Genomic DNA, 26,487 nt, shown 5'->3' with positions numbered 1-26,487 from the left:
GAGGGGGCCTGTCGGCCGCAGAAAACCGTGGAGGGAGCCGAGAATAAGAAAAAGCCTGCAGGCACGGCAGGGGGCAGCCCTGGGCCCCGGCCCTGAGGACCCAGCAAACAGCCGCCTGAGTATACGGGCGCGCTGAGATGGACACACACACTGGGGTGGTTTTCTACACTCCCCCACCAGGAATCAGCCAGAGGAGGTGAAGGTAAGTTAATAAATAAAATCATTATTTTCTGCAGCCCAATTGATGGCATTGCTGTATAACGTACTGCTGGTATTTGTAGTTCTATAAAGCAGGTGCCATTCTGCTTTGCAGCAATTGGGGGGGGGGGGGGCAAAAATAATCTTGCACCAGGGCCCTTTGTTCCCTAGGTCAGCCACTGCATGTGTGTATTTAGCCGATTGCCTGGAGTTCAGCTTTAAGGTGAACATAGGTAAACTTTAAATGATACAATATATCAACTGAAGTATTTATTATAAAATCTAAAATATAACAAAAAAACTTGGTTTTCTAGGCTTGAGCTTATAAACAGGCATAGCGCCCCCTCCCCCGGCCGATCCTCTCATTAAATACATCGATGTCTTAGAAGCGGGGCTGCAAACGATGGATATTTACTGCTGTGAACACAAAGGAACAGGAAAGCAAATCAGAAGTTTCTCCGCAACACTTCATAGTCTGACCATTCAATTACATTGCAGCTCATCATCAGCTGCAGATGGCGGTTTCATTCTGGAAAGCAAGCGAGCTCACATAGAACGGCAAGCACCGATAGACTGTAATTACTCGGGATGCTGCTGACCCGCCAGCATTCTGCAAGCAAAAGGGAAAAGATAAACACGCGTGCAAGTTTTTAAAGATCACGGAGCGTTCAAAGCACATTTGATATCTTAATTTATCCAGGGATGCCAAGCAAAGTCGCAAGTATAAAGTTTCCAATCCCTTTGCTTTGAGAGCTGCCATCAGTGACCCAGGCAAGTCTAGACAATGCATGGGTTACATTTAGAAAGTCTGCACTCTGCATTGTAACTGCAGACAAGGGTTAGAACATATTTGTTCAAGAAATGTTTGGACAATTTCTTGAGGGACCGTAATATCCAGGGATACCAGTATCCCTAAGAATGAGATGATGCGTGGACCTATATGGGTTGGACTTGATGGACGTATGTCTTTATTCAACCCCAAATACTATGTAACTATGTAACTATGTAATAGGGCTGGTAATGATTAAAATTTTCGTGTTCGATTAATCGAATTTTTTTTAAAATCGATTAATTTCGATTAATTATAACGCACATACAGATCCAACTACATTGGCCTATACACATACAGCACAGCAATGAAGTCATAAAATGAAGTAGGATCACACTAATCCAGCACGTCATTAATCTCACGTGCCCCACTCAATATGGCCGCCGCTTGAGTGGTGCAACTCAGAATAATAACGTGCTGGATTAGTGTGATCCTAGTTCATTTTATTACTTCATTGCTGTGCTGTATGTGTATAGGCCAATGCCTTGGCTGGCGCTCGTGCAGAAAGTTTCTTGGGCAAACTCACCGGCCCAAGTGGCTCCATCAGCTAACAAAGGGGGAGGAGTCCGGTGATGTCACGGACATAGACGTCACCGGACTTCTCCCCCTTCCCTCCGTTAGCCGTCACGGACATCGACGTCACCTGACTCCCCCCCCCCCCCCCCCCCCCCCTCCCCTTCGTTAGCCGACGGAGCCACTTGGGGAAGGGGGGAGGAGTCTGGTGACGTCGATGTCCGTGACGTGCACGCATGCAGTCACCAGAGATCGCAAGTTGCTAGAAGCAGACAGCTATTGTATGATCTTTGCTGCTTTTTCCCTTACTGCATGCAATAACAGGCAGACAGTTGTGACAAGTAGAAGGTATGCGTGTAGATGAAACTCTGGTGCTTTATATCTTAGTCCCTAGTTGTGAACACATGTGCTCTCTATGCTGTAGCTAATCGCATGCGGGGGTATTGAAGAAGATGCCTTCCTTGATATCAGTCCTTATCTTCAGTTACAGTAGAGGTTGTAGACAAGCTGAATGTAAACAGAGCAGGACTGGGCTTGTAATGGCAGCTCCAAAGGCACAGGAAATGGAAAGGCAGGAGGACAGTGTGTAGATTTGCAAAGATGATTGGGGTCTCTCCATATAATGAATGAGATGACGGCCTTTACTTACCACCCGATCATACCCACTATTTATTATTACACAGAAATGCTGACTATTTTATAATTCATTTGTCTCTAGCTCATTGCCCAGAACCTATTGCTTGATCACCATCTCGAAAACCTCATCAGCTTGCATTGAAAGACCATAGCTGTGTGAGGTCCATTCTTGATCACCAGATGGAGACATTATCAGCTTGTATTGAAGTTCAATAGCTGGCCAAGGTCCATTCCTGGTAGACCACCAGCTAGAAACCTCATCAGCTTGCATTGAAAGACAATAGCTGGGTAAGGGTCCATTTTTGGTTGATTACCACCTAGAAACCTCATCAGCTTATATTGTGAGCCAATAGCTGGCCAAGACCTATTCTTGATCACCAGCTAGAGACCTTATTAGTTTGTGTTGAGAGCCAATAGCTGGGTGAGGTCCATTCTTGGTTGATCACCAGCTAGAAAACTCATCAGTTTATATTGAGAGCCTATAGCTGGCCAAGATCAATTTTTTGATCACCAGGTATCAACCTTATCAAGCTTGGACTGAGAGCCAACAGCTGGCCAAGATCAATTCTTGATCACCAGCTAGAGACCTCATCAGCTTACATTGAGAGCCAGTAACTGTCCGAGGTCCATTCTTGGTAGACCACCAGCTAGAAACCTCATCAGCTTGTACTGAGAGCCAATAGCTTGCCGAGGCTCATTCTTGATCACCAGCTAGAGACCTTATCAGCTTGCACTGAGAGCAAACAACGGTCCAAGCTCTAATCTTGGTCGAGCACCAGCAAGCAACCTTATCAGCTTACATTGAGAGACAGTAACTGTCCGAGGTCCATTCTTTGTTGATCACCAGCTTCTCTAAGATAAACTGGCTGCCAAGAAATGTCCTGTCCATAAAAACACTACATAAAGCCAATAAGCTAAGCTTTTCACATAAAAACCCTTTTCACGAGGTAAGTGGACATTGCTTTACACCTTCCAAGAGAAGCACATTGACCGGAACATGCAGATAAATGCAATAACACAGAGTTTATAATCCACTCTTGTACTGAGGGGTATCAGACTGTATAACTCAATGCACAAAAGGTATTGATGAGAATATGGACTACAGCAAGAACTTAAGGCTGGGTTCACACCTAGGCGTACGGAATATGCGAGTGTGCCTCGCGTTTTTACAGCGATTTGCGGTAAAAAAAACGCGCGATAAACGCACGTTTCCGAGTGCAATTCGGCTGCTATCCCAATGGATACGCGTGGCAAATACGCCCCAAAGAAGCTCCTGTACTTCTTTGGGCGTAGGGCGTTTTGCAGCGCGTTCCTACACGCTGTAAAACGCCCAGGTGGGAACCATGCCTAAAGAGATCCCATCGTCAGACCGTTCATTTCAACATCAGTCTTCCCATAAAATGATATGTGCCTTTAAAGGAGAACTATGGGGTTAGGGCTTTTCCCCATAGTTCTCCTAAGGGTAACGGGAGGACACAAACTAGCGTCCTCCCGTCACCCTAAACTCAGTATACCGCGAGCTACAGCTTGCGGTATACTGAGACGCCGCAGCTGAAACGGATCCCGACAATTATGTCTGGATCCACCCAGCTACGTGAGTGACAGCTGGCTCTGCCTATCTAGAGGCAGAGCCAGCTGTACCCGCCCCCTCCCCCGTCCGTTCCACCAGTCAGCGCTGGAGGATCGGAGTGGGGAGGGGGGAATCCAGCCCCTCCCCTGTCATGGCTCTCTGCCGTGACAGGATCAAGAAGTGAGCGAACGCCGGTATGTGTTCGCTCACTTCCCGATCTACTGAGCCCACCTGTGACAGTCTCATTGTCACAGGTCAGCTAGAACTATGAGGTGAGTGAAAAGCACTCACCTCATAGTTCTCCTTTAACATATTTTATGCATGTCATTCACCTGTACAAGTTTTCCTTGTGTTGACGTCCTGTGCTTTTATCTGCATTCAATAAATTGGTGACAGGGTCTCTTTAAGAGTTGCCCCGAGGTCTCCATTTTCAATAACATACCGTGACATTGGGCTATAGCCAAAAGCTTTTATTTTTGATAAGCACAAACCTTTTTTTGAGCGATATAGTTACAGGAATGAAACATGAATTATGCAAAAGTTCCACAGGTGGTGTTCGGATACTCCAATATGGTTTTAATATACAGGCCAAGCTCATCATGCTACTTTATGAGTGACAGCTGGAGATGCTGCCATGCAACATCACATAGCAAACCAGTAACAATTGTTGGATAGCTGGGGCTTAGGTGGTGTGCTTTGTTATAATGGTCCATGAGTGTTTTGGAGTTACAATGTATATATTTAACATATTGCAGGTTACCTGCCCTTGGATGTGGTGGCTGCATTCGTTTTCTTTTTTAGGATTTCTTCCTCCTTTAGTTTGACACCATAATCCTAAAAACGCCACACTTCCTGTCTCTGGGCGACTTTGCTTACTCATTCCCTGTATCTTTAGAGGCATCTGACCAGGCTGGACTACTAATATGCCATTGTTTGTTTGTTTCATTATATGGTTTGCATAGGAAATGTAACACTTATTTGTCTTCAGTGCAGCTCCCAGGAAGTGGCGAGGACAACACACTACTGCCAACATCAGCCGGTATTTTCTGTATCTGCTGAAACTGTTGCTAGCCCAAAAACTGTACCCTATACGGTAGGGATTCATTGATACCATTTTTTTTTTTGGTATCGAGTACAAGCACCGATATTTATATTTCGGTACTCACCGATACCTAGTACCGATACTTCCGCTAGCATGGAGCCGGCTTCCCAGCCAAACAGCACGAGCCCACTGTTTGGCTGGATCGATGCTGACTGGCTGGGAAGCCGTCTTTCCAGCCTATCAACATGGAGCCTGCTAATCAGGAATCTGGGAGGCGGATCATTACCCGCCGCCCCCGGCTTCCCGATTGGTCGGGGAGCCGACTCCATGCTGAGAAGCCAGCTTCCCGGCCAATTGGCATGGAGCTGGCCAATGCGCATGGAGCCGGCTTCCCAGGCAATCAGGAAGCCGGGCGGGGAGTCATTACCCGCCGCCCAGCTTCCTGATTGGCAAGGAAGCCGGCTCCATGTTCCCTCGCAGCACTGCCGGTCACAGGAAATCTCCCTCTGACCGGAAGTTCTGGTTTCAGGGAAGGTACTCGCCCAAATACTCAGTATAGGCAACAATACCGATACTAGTATTGGTGCATCCCTACTATATGGCAAAAAGTTGGTGGACACCTTACCATCACACCTATATGAGCTTGTTGGACATACCACTCCAAAACCAGGGCCATCAAAATGGAGATATAACTGCAAAGGGGGAGGGGGGCTTACAGCCTCTACTCTTCTGGGGTGCCTTTGCACAAGATTTCAAAGGGTGTCTCTGAAAATTTGGGCCAATTTAGCCAAATTACCATTTGTGAGGTCAGGAAGTGATGTTGGATGGGAAGTTTTTGCTTGCAATCACCATTTCAAAGGTGTTCAGCAGGGTTGAGGTCAGGGCTCTGTGAAGGCCACTTGTGCTCCTCCACACCTAACCCATCAAGGGCCTTCATCAGGCTTGGGAACACCACAAACTGTTTACATGAGGTGCACAATTGTCTAAAATAGTTTTTGCATGCTTTAGCACTGGGAACACCTGAACTAAACTCAATAATTTGGAGGGCTGTTCAAATTATTGGCCATATAGTTTAAATATGCCAGTTGAAAAGGAGGCAGGAGAACAGGGAGGTAGGTCAGAAGATATATTTGGAAGTAGATATAAATAGGCTTGGTAGGTAAAGCAAAGAGTAAAGCTAGTCATTCTTGGCTAGATTTCTCTCAACCACCCGATCCCCCAACCCACACTAAAAATAGCATGGATGGAGGAATCTACCCTGCCAGCTATTGTATTCAGACAGACGGTGCCTGTGGCTATCACAATACCTGAACTGTGACTGCAGCTGTTTGGATGCCCACCAAGATTATTATTCACTTTTCAGTTCATTAATTTGTTACCCTCTTTATAAGTGACTGCTAGCTCCTAGACTGGACTGAATAACTTTTTAATTTCAACAATAAGCTCAGTTTGCGTCCGGTGTCAGCAAAATTCAAACCTAACAGCTCAAAGCAAAACACTGACGCAAAATAAACCTGCTTGGCGAAAACTATAGAAAGATCATAGCTTCCCATTATAGAACTGCTGTTTTAGATGAATGCCTCCTTCTGGTCATACTTTTTCCGGTGAGAAACACAGGCACCGACATTCAGAAGCATCAAAAGCCAAAGAGTCTTATGGAAGCTGCAGTGCTGGAACGGAGGCAAGGAAGACATGGGAGAGGCGGGTATACGACGTCTTTTGCAGCGAACAGGTTTTGCCAGATCTTTAGAGTGATGACAGAATCTCTCTATTCAGGTCAACAATCCACCCAGCAATCCTGCTAGTTTAGCGCCTATGAATATTGCCTTGCTGTTGGCATATAGAAGATAGAGCATTTTTAAAAGTGATCTGGAGCACAATATTTGAGTTTTCAATTGGATCAAAGCAGCGTTTACTTTATTGTCCCATCTACAATACATCTCATTGCATTCTTGCAAATGTGTCTTGCCCGGTCTTACGGTGTTTTAGCTTTTATTTCTCTGCACAAGTCAATGGGAATGCTATGTAAATGCTTAGCACCCTTAAAAAGGTGATGCCCACTTACATAAGTCCTGAGAGTTCTATTGCTCTCTCTAGTAGAAAAAAACATTAGGTGAGAAGGGGATCAGGAAAACTAGAAAAGCAAATGAGATTATATGGAGACCTGCACTTTGACCAGAGTAGATGGTATTCCGAGGAGAGAACGTAGTTGTTAAAGGGCCATTCTTCCAGAAGATAAGGTGAGATTCTTCTGACAGATGACATTGGGGTCATCTCATCATCTGGCCTCTGTTACCTCCTGGTGACTGGGCAGTGGTGGCAGAACAGATACTGGTGAAGGCCTAAGGATAAGAGCGTCTACAGCGTTGCAATGGAGCCTCTGGTGATGCATAGAAGATGGGGGGTTAGCTCTGGCGTTGGGGGGCATCAGAGGTGCTGCTTGGGGAACATGAAAGAGCAGAACATTGATACCTGGTCTGCCCCGATTCCTCTGCAAGTTGTTCCCATATCTTTAAGGTTATTTGTTAAATGTAAGCAAAGATGCAAACAATTGTTTTCCGAAGGGTAATATACATAACCTCACCCTGACTCCATGTCAATTCTCCTTATTAAAATTGAAAAGTCCGCCCAAAATGGATCATTTAGGTTTGGGAGGTTGCTGGTGGGTTCAGCCAGTTGCTGGGGTGAGGGCAGAGCCAGGATTCTCATACTGTCCAGTGAGCGGACTCTAATAGCCAGCTGATTGCAGCAGCCATCATGTCTGTAGCCTCCAAATTTAGAGGATATTTACTCAGACCACTTGTCCTGGCAGAGTATGTAGGCAAGTGTTCCTAGCTTTCTGTGGCTCTGGGGTCATGCATCTTTCATCACTTTGCAGTTGCACTGGAGATCTGAATATGCATGCCCCCTGTATCAATGTAGCATTATAGCTTTGTGAAGGTCAATGTGGAGCTGGATTCCATTGGCTCCTGAGAAAGTGGCAACGCAAACAAACTGTAAGACTTTGCACACCTATTCTTTTGAAGCACCTGGAATAAATGTAGGCAATTTCAACTGAAAGTTCCTTTGGGCTGTAACATCTAAATCCATAAATGAACCAGAGTTCTTTTTTTAAACCATGTAGCACTTTGTCCCATCTTTCTAGGTGGTGTTGAAGCTGAGCTAGCCCGGACGGACGAAAGCACCCCCCCCCTTCTTCCACCGCTGTCCAACCATGCTGCTGGCAAGGAGACAAATATTTAATGAATGCTGATTGACCGCGCTGGTCACAGGTAGCAGAAGCACAAACACCATTCAGCACAGCGAGGGAAGGAGTCAGCAGAGAATACATGAATGACAATCGTAAATGCAGCTGGTAGTATACATTCCCCTACACTTATAATCATCAGTTGTCCCTGACCGGACTGTGTGATCGATCTGCCTGCTGCTAGTGATCCACTGCACAGTGTAGTGCATGCTTAGTAGCAGCCAGCAGATCGATCACACAGGCCCACCAGAGCCAAATGATCCTTACTGGTAGTTAACATTCCCCTGCACTTACAAATGTAAAGAATCAGTCAATGCTGATGGGGCTGTGAATAGACAGACATCCCATGGAATTTACACAAAGTGAGAATCTGTATGCAGAATGTATGCAAAGTGAGAATCAGAGAGTGATGGCTACAGTGCTGTGCTGTAGATCCTCCATAGGAATGCCCATGAATTGGGCTTCACCCTGATGGAGAGCTACAGCCAGCAAAAACAGAAATAAAAACTGGGCTCCTGATATACAACGGGGCTATGGATCAGAACAGGGACCAAGTGCTACAGGCACTTTGCTCCATGGGGGATTCAACAATGATTTTTAAGTTCTGGCGATACATCTTTAACCAAAAGGATCTCTAACATAGGTAGTGAAATATGTGATTTACTGCTTTATAGTATCTTTCGGATCACTTGCCTGCCATTTCATTCCACTCAAGTCAATAAATTCCTCCCAAAGTCTTCACCCCGGACTGGCATGACCATGTTCGAATAGGTATGCAAACATAACCCTACCGCCCCTAAATTGATTTCACTAGTTTACTCCCATTTGAATTCGCTGGCCTCTCCCTCACAACACACTTATGTCTCTAAAGTGGGAGTGTGACCTTGGGACAACACCATCACCGGAGGCCCGGCACCAGATCTGGTCTTCTATGGCCACATGTACCATAAATGTGACCTCACTAGAGACCGCCTTCCAATCCCTTACTAGATGGTATCTGGTACCTTCCAGACTAACCCATTTTCACCCTACACACTCGGCCGCCTGCTTTCGGGGATGTTTGGCCCGGGGTGACGTTCTCCATACATGGTGGTCATGCTCCATGCTTGCCAGATTTTGGACAAAAGTATTCAGTCTATTGAGCAATTTATTCTCTATACCAATTGCCAAGGACCCGTGGTTGGCTCTTTTACATCTCAAACCCTCGAACCTCACTAGAAACCAACACCACTTGACTACCTATATACAGCTGGCAGCTAAACAAGCTATCGCCTGCGCTTGCAAAAAGCAGTTTGTCCCATTTGATGAAGTCAAGCGGCGGGTGGATTCCTTCTTCTAAATGAAAAATTTACGAGTATTTTTCGGGATACTAATAAGAAATGTGTGAAGATCTGACAGCCATGTATCGATTACCCACTTTCTTCTCTGCCCCCAGACAGTTTAACGTCCCTCTAGGCTCTGGATCTCTCTATTAATTCTAGAACCTCTTTGCCACCCCTTAGACTCTTCTAGATCTTTTCTCCCCCGGACTTTCGGGATCTCTCTTTCTTTCTTCCATTTGTCAGCTTCTTCCGATAGTTGCTCTCTTTCCTTTTCAAAGTCTACAGATTACCAATTTGTATACTCAACTTGTTGTATCGCATGGCATTCCTGTACGTGTTTATATCCTGTATTTGTACTCAACAATGCCCTTCTACTGTATACTGTTCAATGATTATACTTGAAATATCCTAATAAAAAGTGTGAAACAAAAAATGTCCTGGGGAGAACACGCCCGGCATCGTCTCTGAAACCAGCAGGTGACTGAACTCGCAAATGTCTACCAAAACCATAGTTATACGTTTATTCATAGTGATCAACATTAATCCTTTCTGTAACTGCTTTCAGACTATGTCGAGGCCGACAGCAAGCTGGAGCGGCATACTTACAAGAGGAAACAGAGAAATTTCACTTGCTCAGATGTCCTGAGGCAATCAAAAGGAGAGAAGAGACAGCACAGGAAAGGTGAAAAGATACAGAGATCGCAGAAGCGGGGGAGAGAAATCAGTTGCTCTCAAGTCAAATATTATATAACCACATATTATATATGAAATGGCTGCTTACAGTTAACCACTATGGGATGAGCGGGTAAATGTGGAGGCACAGAAATTATGAGTTATCAAGCATTTAATGTTAAAGGGTGCCAGGTCATTTTCTGCTAGACATAAAAAGGTCTAAAGGCAAGCAGTGTATATGGGAAGCGTAGTTTTTCCCCATGTTTGACGAGCCATCTTGATAGGAGCACACCTATTATTCTAAAGCAAATACACTATATGGCCAAACGTTTGTGGATACTTGACAAGAACACCTACTATGTGGCCAAAAGTATGTGAAGACCCTCTGCTAATTTTTGAGTTCAGGTGAAGGTAATTTATACGGCATGAAAAGAAAACTGTGTTCTTCCAACCATGTGGTAACAGTTCAGGGAAGGTCCTTCACTATTTCAGCATGACTGTCCCATGCATGAAAAGTGAGGCCCATAAAGACATGGTTTGACCAGTTTGCTGTGGAGGAACTTGAGTGTCCTGCACAAAACCCTACTGAATGCCTATTGGAACACTGATTGTGATCCAGGTCTTCTCATCCAATATCAGTACCAGACCTCAACCCTACTGAACACCTTTGGGATGAATTGGGAAGCTAGTTGTGAGCCAGATCCTCTCATCCAACTTCAGTACCTGACCTCACAAAGCTCTTTTGGCTGAATGGGCACCAATTTTCACCAATACACTTGAAAATCTTGTGCAAAGCCTTCCCAGAAGAGTGCAGGTTGGTACAGCTGCAAAATGGAGAGGACATTTAGATGAGATAGAGAACCCACTGTTTTGGCTGAATGGGCACAAATTCTCCCAGGCACTCTCCAAAATGTTGTGGAAAACCTTTCTAAAGGGTGGAGGCTGGTGTGATAGTCTTTGGGTCCACAAACGCTTGACCATGCAGTGTGAGAGTATAGAAGGCACTGCCCATCAGACCAAAGTAAGAAAACTGTTATTGCATTTTGAAAGGGTTATGCAAGCCTTCCTTTATTATATCAATAAAGACCCAACCTCTTCATTAAGCTCCACCTTTCATGGATGCATGTTACCATGGCAGCAGAAAGGAGTTTAGGTTGTAGAAGAATAACCTATTACTTATACTGATGGTGTGAAATTACAGTTCATTGTGCCAACTATAGCTTATCTGCTGTCAAAGTATCAAAGAAACAGCCTAGCAGCAACACCGGACTAAAACACGCCTTCAATCAGCAGTAAAGCCACGGATAGAGGTGGGAAGATGCCAAGTCATCACCTCAAACTCGTTGTTGTGTTCCTCTAACCATTCTTGCAGTGGGACAGGGCGCATTATTGTGCTGACAGAGGCCACTGCCAACAGGGAATACTGTTTCCATGAAGGGGTGTACTTGGTCAGCAACATTGTTTAGGTCGGTGGTATCTGTCAAAGTGACATCCACGTGAATGGCAGGACCCAAGGTTTCCCAGCAGAACATTGCCCAATCACCACACTGCATCCTCCACCTTGCCTTCTTCCAATAGCACTAATGTTATGGCTGATCGGTGTGTGTAGATTATAAAAAGTCCCTTTTGAATGAACAAAACCTTTCCCAAAACTCCTTTTACTGCTTACTGCATATCAAAACACACACTAAGGTCTGCCTTGTCCTGCTGGCATGTTACCAAGACATCCTCTAGGAGGTTAGGTTTTTGGACTGTTAGGTGTGCCAGCCACATCATAGGATGCAGAAAACACACTGGAGGATGAAATGTGAGGTCATCTGATTTCTAGCAAAATATGTGTGCGCGCCTAGGCACTCCTGTACGTATAGCCTCATAATTGAATGCCTGCAATGTGAGATCTAAGGCACACCTATCACCGACTTCTAGCCTCTGGAGATTTTGTGCTCAATGTTCTCCTTGGTGGTGTCTCTGAGGAAGCAAAGCCCTGCCAATACCAAGACGTAGTCTTAACTCATGTTATGTGAGCATAGGGGGAAAGGATCAGCTGCAGGGGACCATAGGCAGTACTTACGACTGGTCCTTTGCCCTCTGCTTGCCTTTATTTGGGCACTGCTTCTAGAATTCATCGGTAAAGACATCAGTGCTACAGACACCCATGTCTCCCACAATCTCACCTCCATTTCACCAGCCTGCCAACATGCATACATAAGTGGGGCATGCCTTATTTATGACAGAGTGGCTTAGGGAGATGGGTGGGCAGGACTCCAATGTTACACATGGAGTTAGCGATGTGTTGTACAAGTAATGCAGAGGAAGGTAGAGGAGAAGAAGCCAATAGATACAAAACCAGCGTTAAAGAGACCCTGTCACCATCTTTAAAAAAATGGAAGTAAAAGCCAAGAAAAATCCACTGCTTTAAATGCTTGCACGCAGTGTTTTTCCTCTCTAAAAAAAAATTTGTATTCACTTGCAATGTGCCTTAGAACTTGCTGAATATTTGACTACTCCAGGAAAGTCAATTCCTTAGCACTCCTTGCAGGTCGTAGCCCTTCCTCTTCTGTAATGGTCTAATTACTCTCTGTGCTGGCCCAGCTCTAGCTCCATAAATCTTTATGTAGCTGCAGTGGAAGGGGAATACTATAGAGTGTCACTTGAGTGACAGTCCCGAGTCTGTGGGGCTGCTGACATCACATCCAAAATGGCGGCCTCCAGCAGCAATTTCGGGGCTTTTTGGATGTCTACACAAGGGAGGCTTTTATGGGTAAATAAAATATGTCAAATGCACATATAATCTTATGGGAAGCCTTTTGTTAAAATGAATAGTCTGGTGACAGGGTCTCTTTATTGAATTTAGCATTCATGCAGAAAATCTTGAAAATTATAAAGAGAGTGAATCGGAGACATCAACAACTTATTGTGCAAAACGAATAAGCTTTAGATTCGTTCTCTGTGGTGCTTAGACACAATGGCATCAGATCATTTGGTTGATAGTATGAGCATTACTTATAATTGCTCATAATGGATAACTGATTGTGCGGAGTACGTAATCTGTATAATAGCTTATTATGTTGGTGCACTCATGGGACACAACTTCAAAATAGAACTAAAAGGAAACTGGAAACATAATGCCCCCATCCATGCTAAACAGCGTGGATGGAGGAATCTTCCCTCCCGACCCTGAATACCCGAACAATGGCTGAATTTGCTTGGATTCAGTCGCAGCTTGGCTACTAATTGGACACCTGGCTCCTCCAATTTTCCAATCGAAGTTTGTTGAGCAGAGTGGTACCAACAGGGCCACCCACAGCTCGAATTTGCATCCCATTCAACAAATTTGCACTGTGTATGGCTACCTTGAGTATCAGCTAATGAGCAGGTTCAGCTAATAGTCTTCAGACCTCCCAGTAAAGGTGCCAATTTGCACAAGGAGAAAATAACCGATATTCTTTCAATCCTGAAATCTGCTTTTTTTGATGGAATGAAGTAGTAGTCCACATCCACACACCCCTAAATAATTCATGCTTGCTGGACAAACATTTGTGTCAGACCGGTGTGTTCCAGCAATAGGACCTCAGCAGACTGAAACAGCCAGGGAAACTAACCTGAATTATGTATTATGGGCACCCACCATGCAGCATCTTGGAACACTAGCACATTTAATGTATGTATATCAAACAAAATAAGGAACAGAGTCTTGAAGAAACTTACGTTATTAGACGGGATCTGCCCAACTTTGGTGACGATCTTGGACTTCTCCTTGGTGTAGTTTCCTGGGCAAGATCAGTGTCTGAACTGGAGAGGGTCTTGCATAGCTTAGAATGATCCAGAGGGCCATCGCTGAGATCTTTGTTGAATCCACAAGGTGCTTTTGTAACAGTAGGAGATGACGACAAGGCTGACTTTCCCCCAAATGGGTTGACGTTGGGATCCTCCCACTGGCTTGGATCGAAGTTATAGGATGATCTTGGGAGGGGAAGGTCGTCCGAATCTGCATTTGTCTCCAGGTTATTCTCCTGCTGCCCAGCTTTTTTTGTCCTGTTGGAACTTTCTTTTTGTATCCTGGATGGAAGCTTGCTCGTAGGTTTCCGGATTCTCTTCGGGGACGCTTTCTTGATATTGGCATTTGTTTCCATTAGTGAGTTCTGATTGTTAAGATCTCCTTCACAGGTATCCACTGAGGTCCCATTGTCTGTCTGAAGGCCATTGTTGTTGAGGAAATCTTTATTCCCATCCCTTGAGCTTTCTCCATCTGTTAGGTTCTGCTGAGGTCCCATGTCATTGCCTTGGTCATCTTGTTCTGAAAATACATTATCTACAAGTGGTTCTTCAGTTAGCTGGACCACAGTTTTTTCAACAGAGGAATCTTTAACCTCCCCGACTGAAATCCGGGTAAAGGAACCACCAGTGGAAACCTCAGGCTCAGCTAGACTCCTGTCTATAGTCAAGTCGCTGGTTGCCTTCCTACCAAAGTTTGTTTCCAAGTTGCCATCAGTTAGTAAGTTGTTATTATCATTTATGGTCAAGTCGGATAAGAGTTCTGTGACATCTGTATCTGTTTCTGGAAATTAGAAGAAAAAAAAAGTCAAAATGATTAATTTGTCTCATAACAGGTATTAGAGCTTTGAGAAGTAGAAGTCTTACTTTTATGGGAAGGGGGTAGGGGAGAACTGAAAACGTTCCGCCTGGTAGGCAAACAAAACTCAACCAACTGGCCTTTTCATGGCAAGGGTTGTTTCCTTTGGGCTAAACCAAGTGCACCATACAAAGTGTACAGTGACTGGTGGCCTCGGGGAAAGATAGGCGTGGTCTTAAGGATGGGCTCAGGCGTGTTCGCAGCTCCACGTGCCGAGCCCGCCAGGAAGCTGACAGCACCAATCACAGATAATGAGACATTTTCCCGGTCCGCAGCTGCAGAGATCGTGAAATGTCTCAGTGCCTGTGATTGGCGCTGCGGCGCTGTCAGCTTCCTGGCGGGCTCGGCACGTGGAGCTGCGGACACGCCCGAGCCCATCCTTAGTCTTAAGCTGGCCATACACCTATAGATTATCTGCAGGTTTTCTATGGTCAGATGGAAAAAGTTCAACAGTTTCCTCCATCTACGCTAAACTGTGCGGATGGAGGAATCTCCCACTGGGCCAAGCTGCAGTATGTTGCTAGTAGGCCCGGCTGGCTCTCAAAATACTTCAACAATGCCTGCATCCAATCAGATTGTTCAGGTATTTTGAGAGCCAGCGGGGCAGACTAGCAAGATACTGAAGTTTGGCCCAGTCAGAGATTCCCCCATCCACACAGTTTAGCGTAGACGGAGGAATCTGTTGCACTTTTCCATCTGACCATAGAAAATCTGCAGATAATCTATAGGTTTATGGCCAGCTTTAGGGAATATGGCTTATTGGAACACACCTTTGCACACAAAGAAAAGAGGAAAAGGGGAGACTGTATGGGAGTAATTGTAAACGAGGAAGTACTGTTACGAGACCGATATGGCGGCTGCTCTGTGAAAAGGATATGGACTCCCCTATATAAAATAATATATAATATGCCATCACCACAAATAATCCCCATTGTTCAGTTTACGTTAACAAATGAGCACAACACATCTCATAGTACACTTCATAGTTTCAATTCTTCCGGCACCCACTTTCTTTGCACCTCTCTGTATTTGGTGTCACAACTCACAGCCACAAAGAAGTTGATGCTGGAAAATCTGAACATATGAATAGGGAGCAAGTAGCTAAACTAAATGGCCAACGGCAGTCGAGGACACTGTAGGCTCCACTCTGATAGGGAGTAACTCCAGTCAGAGACCCCAGCCCAACTTATACTATTTGTACTGGCCCGTTTTAGACCTTCTCCACTAGTTTCCTTTGTTCTGGTTCCCACTCTGAATCCCATACTGCATTGAAGATAACTGCCTAAATACACAGTCTTAGTATATATAAAAGCCACAAATAGCTGGAAGGCAACAAGAGTATACAATTATATTACAAATACTCGACTTTCAAGTTGGGCCAGAAAAAGAGAGATTGCTGCAAGTAAAACCTTAATTGCTACAATTAAAATAAAGCGGTCATTGAATCCTTCCAATCCCGCATGCCGTCCCAGGTAAGACTACATAAGACCAGGACATAAACCAGGTACAGGATTTCCTAAGTGGTAGCAGAGTCTTCAAGATAGGCATTTTGTGATAAGTTACATTTTACAACTCCCCCCCCCCCCCCCACATGCACAAAATATTAAATTTTTTTTAAAACACACAGCCCAGGCTTTGTTACATAAACTGTAATCTGCATTGCAAGGAGATTTAACACACATCTTAGTAGATCCTGCAATGATCTGATGAACAATGACATTATTCTTGGACTTGGATTTTGGTCTGGCACACGTTATACAACTTCTTATTCATTAAAGGATAAAAGGTGGAAGGCTCAGTGAGCTAAACCTGAGGGCTGGAACAGAGACATTTTACACAAAGCTCAGGACAGACTTCATTGAAGAAAAACCTTTAATTTATTTTATTGTGTGCCCCATTGAGGAGATCTACCTTCAAACCTTGCCCCATAAATGCCACAGGAAATGGAGGAAATCTTAAAAGTGAAGGAAAATCCCCTTTTAGGTAGTGGTCACCAGAACAGTGTCCCGCGGAGCTGATTTGTGAATGAAAAGACCACCACGGCAGAATGATTGGAAGGTCTCAATGGAGCACAAGTGTGATGTCATATGATTACTTTCTCCAGTCCCATAACAGAATGTCTGTACCTCCAAAACAGACCTGGGACTGGAGGAACAGTCTGCAGGGGCCTTTACATTGCACCCTCGATCCAATGATCGTGGCTGCAATGCATTGCAGCCTTCAATTTTCAGCAGTGCACTACAATGCAATACATGCTTGCTGGGATAGTGCATTGGGTGCCATTTAAAATAAATGGCCCCACCGCATACGACATGGATTGCCACCGATTACTGCAATGCAACGGTTTGAAAGGGCCATTACTGAATAGCAGCAGGGGTCATCGCTGGACATATTTTTGCGAAAAATGCTGTTAAAAAAAAAAAAATGCTTACAAATAAATAAGCCCCTTTTATACAACACTGATTGTATCCATGCACCTGTAAGCCAACTCCTATTCTATTTCTAAACAATTCACGGAAACAGTAGCCCTGTGAAACTCTGTGTACATGCCTTCTGTGTAAATGGAGGATATATATATATATCCTATTTTTAGGCCAAATGTAACACTGCGTTATGGCCATTAGATGGAGCTGAGGAGCATAGGAAATATATATTTATATTGTCTGCTCCTCACCGCCATCTAGTGGCCATCGAGCAGTATTTCCGATTAATACAATCGACCTGAAAAAGAAAAAGGAAAGGAAAGGAAAGGAAAGAAAAAAAAAAAAAGAGAGAATGGAGAATATTACTTGTTGCCTCTACGCACAGGATGAACGTTCACAGAGATTTTCAGGGCAAATGGCTCTGCAAAGTGTTTATAAATAGACCCCTAAGTGTTCTTTCCACTTACAATGCAAGAAAGTGCTATAAGAACATCCTAACGTTATAAAACAATACATAGGTCTTCTGTTACAATACATCTCACATGTAGCCATTTAGCTGCAGACAAATTATCTTGTTAAAAACCTAGAAGCATTGTAAATGTTAACTAATGCTCTTACAGCCACACTGGAGCCTAAGGCTAGCCATACACAGCATGATTTCCTAAAATCAATCGATTCCCCTGTCCATGCTTTATAGGGTGGATCGATTAATCCCCGCTGTTGGCCATTGATGACTAGTCTGGCCGTGGCATCACCAAACATGACTGCATCTGATATGTTATCTGATGGATATCCATTTGGTGAAAGTCGGCCGTCACTACAGTCACTTCATTTCAAACTCAACTCAAATTGGCTACAAAATGTGTAAACTGCTTGAGGAAACTGACAACTATCCCCTTCTTCTGGGAGAATAAAATGGGATTCTGACTGTTTCATGGGAAATACACAGTAACATATGGGCAATAACCTGTACAGTCATACTGCATCAATTGACATTACACCTAAAGATAATGATTGGGTACTAAATGTGCATTAGAGAGGAATGAGCCGTGTAAGTGCTACCAAGGCCCAGTATTTATCATTGAGCATCTCAGGCTACACCGGACATGCCTTATAAATCACAGAAGCATAAAAGCTGAAGCCAATGAAAGCTCCGGCACAGAGCAGCCGAAGATACATAAAACCCAATTGGCTGATATGATAAATTGCTTCACTTCTGCTCCAGATTTCACAGCCCAGCAATTAGTGCTACACAGAGAGACGGGCAGCATCAATATAGGGAAGCACAGCCGCTCACGTCCGTGCAGTGGTAACTATTTCTAGTGGCATTATCATAATTTGCTTCATCCAAAAAGACACAGAAAATGAGGTCAGCACGGGTAATAGTGTCTGATTTAATGTCAATCAAACATTCCCCTCTACATGTTTCTAGGACATTGCAGGAAAATTAAAGTACAACCCATTGGTGGCTATTTGCATTGAGAATGGCTCTATCATACTGGTTCCTGTGACCTATTTATCAAAATATAGATGCAGTCGTGTCAACTCGACATAAAGTCCAGTGAGTCACATTATTTTATCCTGCCACCCTGCATAATGTTCAGATTTATCTTCATTCCTCTTATTCACCAAAGAGTTGACTCTTCCCCCTTCCCCCAGGATGACCCGCATTTTCCAAGAAGGTCCTTATATGCTTATACACTTTATTGCCAAAAGTATTGAGACACCCCTCCAAATCATTGGATTCAGGTGTTCCAATCACCTCCATGGCCACAGGTGTATAAAATCACGCACCTCGGCATGCAGACGCTTCTACACACATTTGTGAAAGAATAGGTCGCTCTCAGGAGCTCAGCGACTACAAGCGTGGTGCCGTGATAGGTTGTCACCTGTGCAATAAGTCCATTCGTGGACGGCCTTACCCAAAATAGTTGAAGCCGTTATAGCTGCAAAGGGCGGGCCAACTCATTATTGAACCCTAAGGACTAAGACTGGGATGCCATTAAAGTTCATGTGCGTGTAAAGGCCGGCGTCCCAATAAATTTTGGCAATATAGTGGATGTGAAAAATGAAATAAATGTGCGTTTTGTTGTCCTATATGGGTGCAATCCTCAATATCCCTTACATGGATCTGTCGCAAGTACCGCCATTTGCTGCTCTACCATGAGAATGACTTCTAAAGAGGAGCCGCGACATTTTATGAATTGCAGGGATTCATTTTCTCATAATTAGACCAGAATTACATTAGCAGTTCCGTGCAGACCAATTGACAGCATCACCCCAAATACAAATGCAACTTAAAAATAGTTACTTTCGGTGAAATGAAGTTCTAGAAGCAAAAATCTCTCCTTTGGAATGTGTGGTGTGATGGCGACATATCATGCTGGGTTGTAAACCTTTGTCTCTCTCGGGGAGGATTTCCCCGATCCCTCCTACCCTGAAAAGGTTTTGTATTTAAGTCACGGCGTGAGACACTGCCTACATTGTTCAGATTTCCTTTGTGAAACCGTCTTCTGACCTCAAATTACCCAGAAGCTCCCACACAAGCGAGGCATGTAACCAAAAATACGATATGCCTGGGCATCACCAACACCACTGAGTACCGTCTGTGACACTCGTCCATGATACTTCATTGTAATTTGCATTAACAGTTATGTTTTCAGGACAAGTTTTTGGGGTGTTCCCTTCTCCCAGCAAGGCCGAGAAGAGGACAACACCCGGAAGCTTGTACTGAAAATGTAACTAGTAATGTAAATAAGAAAAAAAAACAACTCATGGACAGTACTCAAACGTGTTGTTGAAAATGCACGAATATGGCCACAACCACCTTAAAAGGGGACCCTCACTTGACATTGACACAGGGCATCATTCTAATCTAGTGTTTCTCAATCTTTTTTCAGTCACTGCACCCATTAAAATCTTGAAGCACCCCAGTCTAAAATGCAAAAAACTTTAAAATGTGAAAAACAATGTTTGGCCCCTCCAAAATCCATATCAAACCCTTATCCAAGGTATGGGTCTGGTAAGGTTAAAAGAGGAGACCCCATGCAACAAAAAAGTGGGGTTCTGCCCTTTACATCAGAAGCCCCCTCCCTTCACATAAGAGTTGCTTTCTCACACTAGCAGCCCCTCTTTTACACCACAAGGCCCCGTTTCACGTCAGAGTTGCCCCTTCACATCAGAGACCTAACATCACATGAGGAGCCGCTGCCGTGGCAGCATGGCAGAGGGTGGAGCAGGCCTGGATGAAGGCAAACTTCCATCATCTTCTTAATGGATCCTACCCTTCAATCGCCCACCTGCACCATAGAAACGCAGGACGTCATTATGAAAAATTCCAGGCACCCCAGGGTGCCACAGCGCCTTGGTCAAGAATGGCTGTGCAATCCTCCTCATTCCCTTTTTTTGTGGGAAGGGGCATGTACCTTTTTTAATGCAGGTACTTGCTTGCACTTTATCATTCCTCACTCAACGAAGATGTATCCTCGGTCCACCATCTTCCCCTCCTCACCCATTCGCAGTCTCCTGGGACAGGAAGGCTCATCTCCCTTCAGTCCATTATCTTGAGCATGTGTGCAATAGGGGGCCAGCTGCGAGTCATCAAAGAAGTGACAGCCGACCCCTCAATGCAAGACGGCGGCTCCAAAGATCGGAAGCTGTGCAAATAATCTGGTGTAAAGAAGTCAGCACTGGACTACATGGGCCGGTGAGTGTGTGTTATTACAGAACAGTACTTGTAGGTGTTGACTTCCATTTTTTAATAGCTGAGTGAAGTTCTTCTTTAAAGTTTACCTTTAAAACCATATTTCATGTTATACCCATATTCAGGATATAACCTGAATCATGGTGACCTTGGTATGGACAAGGATGGGAGGGAGAATGTGCAGGAGCCAGAGCATTGCACCCCGGATCTACTGATCGAACTTGCAATGCTTTACTGGCCCCAATGCAAAAAAATAATAAATGCACAATTTTTCTTGAATGAATATGTCTGCATTTCTTTTATTAAAGTGGAATTTATTTTTCACCTAGGTATTAATAAATCATATTTACAGCAAGTGGTTCTGCAGTCTCGCATAACATACAAGACAAACTGTGCAGCTCCTGGGATGGGGGACTGGTACTGCAATGCTCAGCAACCAATTTCAAGAACTTATAGCCTGTTATGGGTCCTTCTGGTGCTCCAGTTTTTATTTAATCAGCCCCAGTGCTCTGAATTTCTATATTTTTCATCCAGGTTAAGCAGTCAAAGGGTTAAAGAGTCAGATGCCTAGAGAGGCGGTTGTAGAAAAATGCCAGGAATCCTTCCAGAGGAGATGGTTTTTGACATTTGTTTCCAGTAAGGGTTGGTATGCACTTTGAGGACACACTTCTACAGAAGCTAAACAAGATCCAGTTCTTAGACTGAGAGGAACATTCTCGCCAACATAAGCAGCTAAAGACTACATTACACCATAAACTCCTGGTAAATGTTGTCACTACTGTATAGTTACAGACTGAAACTATATTTCCATGGTGGGGAAGTTGACGTAGAATTCAGGAGCCAATCAGTCTAGTCAAGAAGCCAGGAAATACTTGTCTGGATTCATATCTCTGCTTCTTGGTAACCTGTGCAAATTACTGTAGCAAGGTACACTAAGGCACGAAAGTGCTCCCCAACGCATCTTGTCGGGGCACTTCAACGTGCTTTAAAAAGTACAGGTACTTTACCATCTCCCTACAGACCCTGGGAGAGACTGATCACATCTGCTTAAAGCCCTGATGACGTGTTGGCTACTCTGCTTGAATGTCCCCCTGACCCTAATGGAATAAAGTTGCATCTGAACTGGTTTATTTGGTGTGGTGCTTCAATTCGTACATCTACTACACTGCAGTATGTTGGCAGTCCATTCCAAATTATGTGTATTAAGTACGGTAATGCACCTTAACAGTATGAACCCGCCCTTTTGGTGGCATCTCAAAGTAGTCCCCAATGAACATGAATGTAGTTGCATCTGTACAATGATTATGGAGGATTGTTGCTGGTTACCCCAAAGAGGATACAACTCTATTGTCATCAATTTGTCCATGCTACCCAGCTTAACATGAGGTCAAGTGCTACATGGTCTTTGCAGGTGTGTTCATCACAACTCAAGCCCAACTCCAGCCAAACCAATCAAAAACAAATTCTGGCGTTAGGCTTTGAAGTGGAGCTTGGGCACTCTCTTCTTGTTGGGACGGCAACTGTCCGTGTTCTTACTTTATGCCCCAGTGACAATATCACCAAGGCAGAAAGTGAAGGTATTCTCCCCAATGGGGACAGACCCAGAATGAGGTTCTAATTTAAACTAATGGCCATTAATGCTGGGCATTAGACAGAACAGGAAGTGAAGGAAAAGAAAATCCTGTTTCCGGTCTCATTGACCGGTGTAAATGAGGAAGGCTTAGAACCTCAACCAGAATTTTACTGATGTCCCCAAAATGGAGAGTATTTTTGTCCTACGCACAGGTAACTTCCTGTTTAGTAAACGAACAGAAAATTCCTGTCACTTTCAAGCCTGCTTGAAGTTTAACACGGCAGCCAAAAAAGAACAAGCTGCACAGGAAGGCTGTACGAGTGCCAAAGATCTCATCCTGTAACGGTTTCTCAGCAGCTCTTTTTTGTTTCAACAAAGGGGCCGGGAACATCAGAGGGCGGGATATCATGGGGGGTTCTATGGAGAACGCAACAAAGCAGAAACAGTTAAAGAAAGAGTCTTCAAGAACAGCCTTCAGAACATATAAGAACTCAGGCCAGGCAAAGAGCGGTTTTGCAGATTGTGGGATATATTTGGATTCCTCAGATCCCGTGAGTCATTCGCCCACATACTGCACGTCTGAATCATAAACCAAGCAAAACAAGCTGTCAGGAAGCGTAAAAGCTTTTATATTCTAGCGATGAGCAGATCAGTCGCACAATGCGGAATATGTGATATGGAGGAAGAAGCCCTGTAAACGTTGCAAAGACATGGCCGTCATCATCATCTCACACTGCAGGCTAAAGTGAGATTATCAGTGCACAGAATATCGACCTTCATTATATAACACAACAGGGCCACTGTGACTGTTATAAGGTCAGTTCACCAAAACATTGATCATTTAGTTACAGATGGTGAGATGAGACTCCCACTGCCTTCTTTTATCTCTTGCAGATCTCTCTGCCATTGTTCCTGGCCATGTTTGAATCAACACTAGAAAGGTGGATGTCCCCTATCCTTCTGTAGCACCTGCACAAGACATGTGGTTGTGCCCAATGCTTATGTAGCACCTACACTGGAAATATGGGTGTCCCCAATCCTTCTGTAGCACCTACACTGGAGATGTGGATGTCCGCAATCCTCCTGTAGCACCAATGCTGGAGATGTGGTTGTGCCCAAACCTTTTGTAGCACCTACACTGGAGATGTGGATGTCCCCAGTCCTTCTGTAGCACCTACACTGGAGATGTGGATGTCCCCAATCCTTCTGTGGCACCTACACTGGAGATATGGATGTCCCCAATCCTTCTGTGGCACCTACACTGGAGGTATGGATGTCCCCAGTCCTTCTGTGGCACCTACACTGGAGGTGTGGATGTCCTCCGGTCCTTCTGTGGCACCTACACTGAAGATGTGGATGTCCCCAGTCCTTCTGTGGCACCTACACTGGAGGTGTGGAGGTCCCCGGTCCTTCTGTGGCATTTCCTTATAATTCTGTACATTATAAACACAGAAGGGAATTTCTGGTTTCCTCCATGTTGGTGAAGGCTTCTTGCAACGACAGGAAGCACACACCAACTCCCTTCTCTGCTCTCTTCCTCAATAATCCACTTCCTCTTTCTTGACTCTCCATTTAAGTGTCTCTGCTGCTAGAATAGAAATGAAAAACAAAATTCCCTCTGTAAAGAAGAGAGTTCATACTTCGCTCCTAAGCCCTGATCTGCAACGGAGAGATACAGCTACCGGAAGAATCTGCAGAAAGTGGCACACTACTGGATGTTAACACAAGTGTCAATGGTTCAATCAATCACTGTGGTGATGTAGGGGCCAGTGGGAGGAGCCAGAGAATATAGGGTTCAGGCATCTGACACACTCAAAAGTGTCAGATTCAGAAGATTCTTTAGGCAGTCGTACCTCTACAAATCAGCAGAGACTGGCAGGGTCATTTTATGGCCCCTTTTTTTTAACCCTCTGCCATTATCCTCAGTCCCTTGCACTGTGACCCCTTGTCATTGTATTGGCTTTGCTGCAGGTGACCCAAGCTGCAATAGATTTGTCCACCGGGTTGGACAACAGTCTCATGTGTCATGACACAATCTGTCATGCCAGACTAAGTGTTCTTTGAGAGAAAATGATTAATCAGGCCAGTTAAGGAGATCTGAGCTTATGCCTGCTGGCCAAAAAAACTCTTCACAGCCATATTCTGCCCACTAGGCTGGCCGACATCTGATCTCCATGGCCAACTAATGATGGTTTCAGGGCTTTCCTTATCCTACTTAAGAAGGGACCCCCTCTGGCTAAGCAGCAGTAAAATGATCACCTTATAATTATTTGTACTAGAATACTCATTTGACACTGATAGAGATAGGGAACACAGGAGAGGAGGGATTAACTCTTCCTGTATCACTGGCCCTTACAGAAGCATTCAGAATTATTACACTGTATTAGGCCAGCCTTTCACAACCAAGGTTCCTCTTGAACTTGTTAGGGGTTTCTTGAGCAGAGAGCAGTGGTGACTTGATCTCCCACCAACAATGACGAGCAATAGGGGGAAATTTTCCTCTGACTACCAATGAAAGGGTTAATTTCTACTCTGACCACTAATGTTAGGGGACACCACAATGTTTTACTTTTCAGCAGACGGCTATTCATTTTCAAGATTACTATTGAAAATACATTTCTTGTATACAGCAGGTGGTATTCAAGTATATGTCCTAGGTGTCGCATACGCCAGGCACGCCATGCCCTGGGCGTCACGCACACCATGCCCCGGGTGTCACATACCCCAGGCACGCCATGCCCCGGGCGTCACATACCCCAGGCACGTGTTAAGGAGATCTGAGCTTATGCCTGCTGGCCAAAAAAACTCTTCACAGCCATATTCTGCCCACTAGGCTGGCCGACATCTGATCTCCATGGCCAACTAATGATGGTTTCAGGGCTTTCCTTATCCTACTTAAGAAGGGACCCCCTCTGGCTAAGCAGCAGTAAAATGATCACCTTATAATTATTTGTACTAGAATACTCATTTGACACTGATAGAGATAGGGAACACAGGAGAGGAGGGATTAACTCTTCCTGTATCACTGGCCCTTACAGAAGCATTCAGAATTATTACACTGTATTAGGCCAGCCTTTCACAACCAAGGTTCCTCTTGAACTTGTTAGGGGTTTCTTGAGCAGAGAGCAGTGGTGACTTGATCTCCCACCAACAATGACGAGCAATAGGGGGAAATTTTCCTCTGACTACCAATGAAAGGGTTAATTTCTACTCTGACCACTAATGTTAGGGGACACCACAATGTTTTACTTTTCAGCAGACGGCTATTCATTTTCAAGATTACTATTGAAAATACATTTCTTGTATACAGCAGGTGGTATTCAAGTATATGTCCTAGGTGTCGCATACGCCAGGCACGCCATGCCCTGGGCGTCACGCACACCATGCCCCGGGTGTCACATACCCCAGGCACGCCATGCCCCGGGTGTCACATACTCCAGGCACGCCATGCCTTGGGTAATAAATACTTTAGACAAACCATGTTCTTTATTCTCTTACTTAAAAGTTTCAAAAACTTACTCATGCCAATACACAGTGAGATGTGGGTATATTTTTAGCAGGGGTTCCCCCGAAACCTGAAAATTATTTCAAGGGTTCCTCCATGACAATAAGTTTGAGAAAGGCTGATATATGTGTTGCAGACAGACATTCTCAGTGTTGGTTACCTCGCGTTGGTTCCTTCACTGGAGAGGAGAGTGGAGTATCTGCTTCAGGCGTGTCAAAGTTGCCCTCGGAGTCGGAGCTGTGGAAGACAGAAAACCGGTTTTGTTAGATTCTTCTCATTGTTCCTAAAAGATAAAGCTCACTTATCTAAAAAGCACATATGGGAACATCAGCTAGTGAAAAAGGAACACTTCTAATTAGGGCCTAATTATGAGGAAGTAGCAAATGAAACATTGTAGATCACCATCTGCTCCCCTCATACAATTACCACAGTGTCAATAACATCAATGAAGTCAAAGTTTAGGAATCAAAGACATCACAATCCATCATCTGGAGCCAAGTTTCAACATTATTTGGAAATAAGGGATGTCTAGGCACTGTTGGGTCAAGGTTCTCTAGCACCCAAGGGAAAAAGGCCTAAGTGCCCCCCCGCCCCTTCCCCCCCTCCATGAACTGTGAACTA

At 44.6% G+C, this 26,487-nt stretch overlaps 1 protein-coding gene across 1 annotated transcript in view; it reads right to left on the bottom strand.

The window, feature by feature from the left end:
• Positions 1-26,487, bottom strand: part of TACC1 (transforming acidic coiled-coil containing protein 1) — a 61,357-nt gene that overhangs the window by 24,219 nt on the left and 10,651 nt on the right. Inside the window, exons 2-4 of the mRNA XM_018566654.1 lie at positions 26,027-26,103; positions 13,738-14,587; positions 9,964-9,999 (exon numbers count right to left, since the gene is read on the bottom strand). Of these exons, the coding sequence (XP_018422156.1) occupies positions 9,964-9,999; positions 13,738-14,587; positions 26,027-26,103 (963 nt within the window). The remainder of the gene's footprint in view (positions 1-9,963; positions 10,000-13,737; positions 14,588-26,026; positions 26,104-26,487) is intronic.

The sequence above is a fragment of the Nanorana parkeri genome, unplaced genomic scaffold, assembly GCF_000935625.1.
Source record: "Nanorana parkeri isolate BGI_ZX_2015 unplaced genomic scaffold, ASM93562v1 scaffold967, whole genome shotgun sequence".
Lineage (NCBI taxonomy): Eukaryota > Metazoa > Chordata > Amphibia > Anura > Dicroglossidae > Nanorana > Nanorana parkeri.
Note: the sequence above shows the minus strand (reverse complement) of the source record. Positions and strands in the feature narration are given on the sequence as shown.